General features: G+C 37.0%; 1 protein-coding gene across 1 annotated transcript in view; it reads right to left on the bottom strand.

Moving 5' to 3' along the window:
* The window catches only part of LOC107299777 (PI-PLC X domain-containing protein 2-like), a 15,255-nt gene that overhangs the window by 6,306 nt on the left and 3,879 nt on the right, over window positions 1-5,070 (bottom strand). The window contains exon 2 of the mRNA XM_015829116.1: window positions 2,343-2,803. Coding sequence (XP_015684602.1) covers window positions 2,343-2,803 — 461 coding nt within the window. The remainder of the gene's footprint in view (window positions 1-2,342; window positions 2,804-5,070) is intronic.

Below are 5,070 nucleotides of genomic sequence, written 5' to 3'. Positions count from 1 at the left end.
GCCTCCTCAGGGTGCCATCAACCAGACAGTGTCGGCTGGCGACCCCCAGGGGGAGAGCCTTCTCTGTCGGAGCACCCACCCTCTGGAACGAGCTGCCCCCAGAGATCCGGGTGATTCCGGATCTCCCCTCCTTCCGCCGCGCCCTCAAGACCTGGTTATTTCAGCGGGCAGGACTGGCCTAGGGGTATTTTAAATTGGTCTTAATCAAATTTTTAGTAGAAGCGGCCAAATTTGAATATTTATTTTTAATCATTTTTAAATTTTGTATTGTATTGTATCATTGTTTTAAACTGGCTGTAAGCCGCCCTGAGTCCTCCGGGAGAAGGGCGGGGTATAAATTTAATAAAATCAAAATCAAATCAAATCCTCTGCCATACTGCATTGTGAAAGCTTTATTTAAATATAGGTTTCCCTCATTTGGGTATCCTTTTCTTCTTTCTCTGGAAGAAAGGCCGTCCCCACAACAAATGGCTGGGATAATGTTGAATTATCACCTATAAATGTTTGTTTACGATTATGAATAAATGCATCACATTAATTTGGAAGCATATCCCTCAACTTTCTAGCTTTTGAGGTTTGCCATGTTCACCATCTTGCTCTTTTTATTTTTTGTCTAAATCTGGTTCTGTTGATTGTTTTATAATATTGCTTTTATTTGTGTTGTGAGCTGCTCAAAGTCATTTATAGTTGGGCAGTATCAAACTGAATAAACTTCTACCGCTAGCATCTATATTCAAATACTGCCACCTGGTGGACAGTTTTGGCACCTGCTGCTTTTTAATTTATTTTTGAGAGAGAGCTGAAGAAAGCTATTCTCATATGGCTATAGTTGAAAAAGAAATGGCACAGATGACCGAGTCTCTGGAGTTCCCTATTTCTTCAGAATATGTTAATGTAGGGGAAAGATTAAGGATAGCTGTTTCACATAATTGAAATAATTGGAGAAATTCAAGACTCTGATAATCCAGAAGGAACAGAAAGTGTGGCAGAATTGGGAAAGGCATATAGTTCATAGGAAACACAACAATATTGTGGTAATGTAGCTTTTATGAAACATGGAAAAACCAGGATTGAAAATGGATCAAAGAAAATGGGACAGAACTGATTGCAGAGGTAGATAAGCAATTATTAAAAGGAGGTCTATGTTTAGCTAGAAAGTACAAAATCAGGAGGGTGGCCTTGAGGGAAATAGGCAAGAACCAGTGCTTTTTTTTTGTTAAAAAAAAATAAGGTGCCGGAACTCATACATGTCATAAAATCCGCCTTGCCTACCCTACAAGGTTCCATCCAAAAAAGGTGCCGGAACTCCGTTCTGGGCGTTCTATGAGAAAAAAAGTCCTGGCAAGAACTATTACATAAATAAAGAGGGCTGAAACATTCTTTAAGGCCTAGGAAACATGACAGTATGCAGAAGAGACTCAAGCAAGGTCCTCCCTGGTTCTCATTGGGATTTAGGGGTGGGGAGGGGAAATCAAGCTGTTACAATTTTTTATTATAGCCTATTTCAATAATGTGAACAGCTAGTTCTCGACTTACAAGAGTTCATTTAATGATCGTTCAAAGTTACAATGGCACAAAAAAAGTGGTTTATGACCATTTTTCACACTTACAACCATTGCAGCATCCCCATGGTTACATGATCAAAATTCAGATGCTTGGCAACTGGTTCATATTTATGACGATAGCAGTGTCCCAGGGTCACCTTTTGTGACCTTCCGACAAGCAAAGTCAATGGGGAAGCCAGATTCACTTAGCAACCGTGTTAGTAACTTAACAACTGCAGTGATTCACTTAACATCTATGGCAAGAAAGGTCGTAAAATGGGGCAAAATTCACTTAACTGTCTCGCTCAGCAACAGAAATTCTGGACTTAATTGTGGTCATAAGTCAAGGACTACCTGTAGTCTATTTACTGATCTGATCTATTCCTGTAAGGTTGACATAGAGAAGAATCTTCGATTAGCTTTCCATGACAGATATCATTTTTCATTTTAAGGCTCCAGATTTTTTAAAAATGGTAATACACGGTGATGGACAGATTCAAGGTAATTTCTATTCAATTAAACATCCACCTGAAAAGGAGTTCAGCTAGAAAGACAAGAAGTCACAGATATTATAGAATGGGAGAAGTGTTACAGAGCGATTCAGTGCTAAGATGCAAGTAAGATAACCCAGGAAATTTCTAGATCCTTGAAAACTACTATCTGCTCCGCTTTCAGATTTTCTTCTTCAAACATATCCTATCACCTTCGAAGATGCATTCCCAAAGGCCATCTAAAAGTAGCTTAAAGTATAAAAATGTAGATTCAGATCCAATTAAATAGGATTAAAAAATCCTCTACCTGCTGTTGCTTTTCCCAAAGATTTTGCAGTGTCACATTTTCTACACATTCTTTTGTGCAGAGTTTTGATCCAAATATTTCTTCAATCTTGCTGATAAGGTACGTATGATGATTGCTATCCATAGCATAGAAATGATTGAAATCCAGGAAAATTACTTCTTTAGGATGATGGGTTAAGAAGTTGTTTATCTCCACAAGTCCATCACATACTGTGGCTCCAAACAAGCCATGTATAAAGTAGATTTCCTGTCCTGCTTCACCTGGTTTGGACGATACACGGAGATCAAAATAGCGTATTCCACTGTCAAGCTGCTCCTTGAATGTCAGATTTTGTGTTACTGACCATTTCTTCATTAGCTTTTTTACCAAAGGAATTTTAGCTAACCGCCGAATTGCTATGGCTTGATCTGGTCCCACAGGAGATCTGTCATCCACCCAGTAGCTGAAGGAGTCATGAGAACCTATATTGGGGAAAAAAGGCAATATATTATTCTTGCAAAACTAATTACCAGCAGTAATTAGAATCATTATATACATACATGCATTCACACACACATACAAACACATTATTTTAAAAATGTACTCCTTGCCTTTCCAAATGGGATTCCTAATTTTATACTATTCCAGTGTGATGCAACAATGAGGTGGAACAAATGTCAGACCAAAGGGACCAAACAATGGAATATACTGATATTTGAACTATCCAATCTTAGCGTAAATCAAATTTCAGATGTACCTAAAAATAATCTCATAAGAAATAGATGAAGTTTACCCTTTACAGCTTTCAGAACAGATCTAGGGTAAGCTTCTTATCTCCTTCCAGTGATTATAACTCTTTTGGTATGTGTTTCTTATGCAGGCAGTCCTCGACTTACAATCATTTGTTTAGTGAACGTTCAAAGTTACAATGGCATTGAAAAAAGTGACTTATGACCATTTTTCACACTAACAATCCTTGCAGCACCCCCGTGGGTTACGTGATCAAAATTTGGATGCTTGGCAACTGGTTCATACTTATGACGGTTGCAATGTCCCGGGTCATGGGATCGCCTTTTGCGAACGTCTGACAAGCAAAGTCAATGGGGAAGGCAGATTCACTTAACAATCGTGTTACCAACTTAACAACGGCAGTAATTCACTTAACAACTATGGCAAGAAAGGTCATAAAATGGGTCAAAAATTCACTTAACAACTATCTTGCTCAACAACAAAAATTTTGGGCTCAGTTGTGGTTGTAAGTTGAGTACTTCTTGTATTGAATATTTGGAGCCTCCTTTTACAAATTACTTGCAAAGAAACAGTGTAGTACCATACCAGGAATAGTGCATTATTACAATGTATACTGTATCACCACAAAGTTGTATTGTATTAGTATTATATTCAAATATATGTAGATTATTTAATTTGCCATATATACAAATGAAACTAATTTTATAGACGCATTCATTTGGCTAGCAGGGCAAACCTTTAAATCCTAGCAATTACATAATTATGGTTTAACTGAGTAATAAATAATATTAAAAATATAATTAAATATGGGATATATCAAGCAATATCAAAGGGGGATAATTAATTTGAAATTTTCTACTTCAATAATTGGTCACTTCTGTGCAAAACAACAAAACAAAACTGGATGAAGACAGATCAGTGCTGCAAGACTGTTGGGTAGCATATACATTTAAATAATAATAATCCTTGGGAAGGATTTAATAGATGACTAAATATGCCAGATCCAGTCTAAATAACTGGCTTGACTGTGCAGCCACCTTGCTGCAGGACAATCCACATAGATTCCGCCTCACTAACCTTTTGGGAGATTTTTAATATTTGTACAGGCATGTGAATGGGGGCAATCTTATCAATATCATTTACCAGGATTTTCAAAAGACATTTGACAACATTCCTCATCAAAAGTTCGTGAGATGAAAGGATCAGTTATAAGAGGATTGGTTCTTTGACGGGATGCTAACTGCTAAAATCAAAAAACAAAGAAAAGAAATAAATGGATAATTTTCTCAAGGGAAAGAAATAAGAACTGAAGTTTGTCAAGGGATTGTGTTGATGCTGATGTTTTCTAAACATGTACTTAAAATTAAACAAATGACCCAATGTCTAAGTTCTAGAATCAGCCTACTGGTCTTTTTGAACAACAAAAATTAACAGATTTAAGAAGCTTTAAAAATATTTCAGTAAAGAGTGTAGTGGAAGACGTTTTTTATAGCATAATCTGTATTCAAAATGTACTGTTTCAAACATTTTGCGTGTAGGGTATTTTGAGCACAAGGCTGAGTATTTAAATTTTGAAACAGCTCTCTGACCTCAGAACACTTTCAGGATGACTGAAACTGCCTATTTGGAATGTGTCATGAATGTTTCACACTTGAAAAAAAATGTTTGGAAGATGAAATGGAACTGCACACACAAAATCATTCTAATCTGAAATATTTTGCATACAACTAGTTAGGGCCACTGGTGGCATTCTCTTGTGCAGAAGTCCACTATCCCCAACCATTTTTAGTATTTAAAATATTGTATCTCCTTCTCACGCAGTCTCTTTCTATATGATTGTGGCATGCAGTTTTTGAGTATTTTTTTTTAAAGTTGCAAGTATTGCCCTGCTTCATGTGGCAATCTTGTGCAGTGCACAATGTGCACACCAGGTGGCCCTGCCATGGGTACATAACTGTCAGCTCTATCATAACTATGACAAAAATCATATTTTAAAAAA

The sequence above is a fragment of the Protobothrops mucrosquamatus genome, unplaced genomic scaffold (assembly GCF_001527695.2).
Source record: "Protobothrops mucrosquamatus isolate PMUCROS unplaced genomic scaffold, P.Mucros_1.0 scaffold5452, whole genome shotgun sequence".
NCBI classification, from domain to species: domain Eukaryota; kingdom Metazoa; phylum Chordata; class Lepidosauria; order Squamata; family Viperidae; genus Protobothrops; species Protobothrops mucrosquamatus.
Note: the sequence above shows the minus strand (reverse complement) of the source record. Positions and strands in the feature narration are given on the sequence as shown.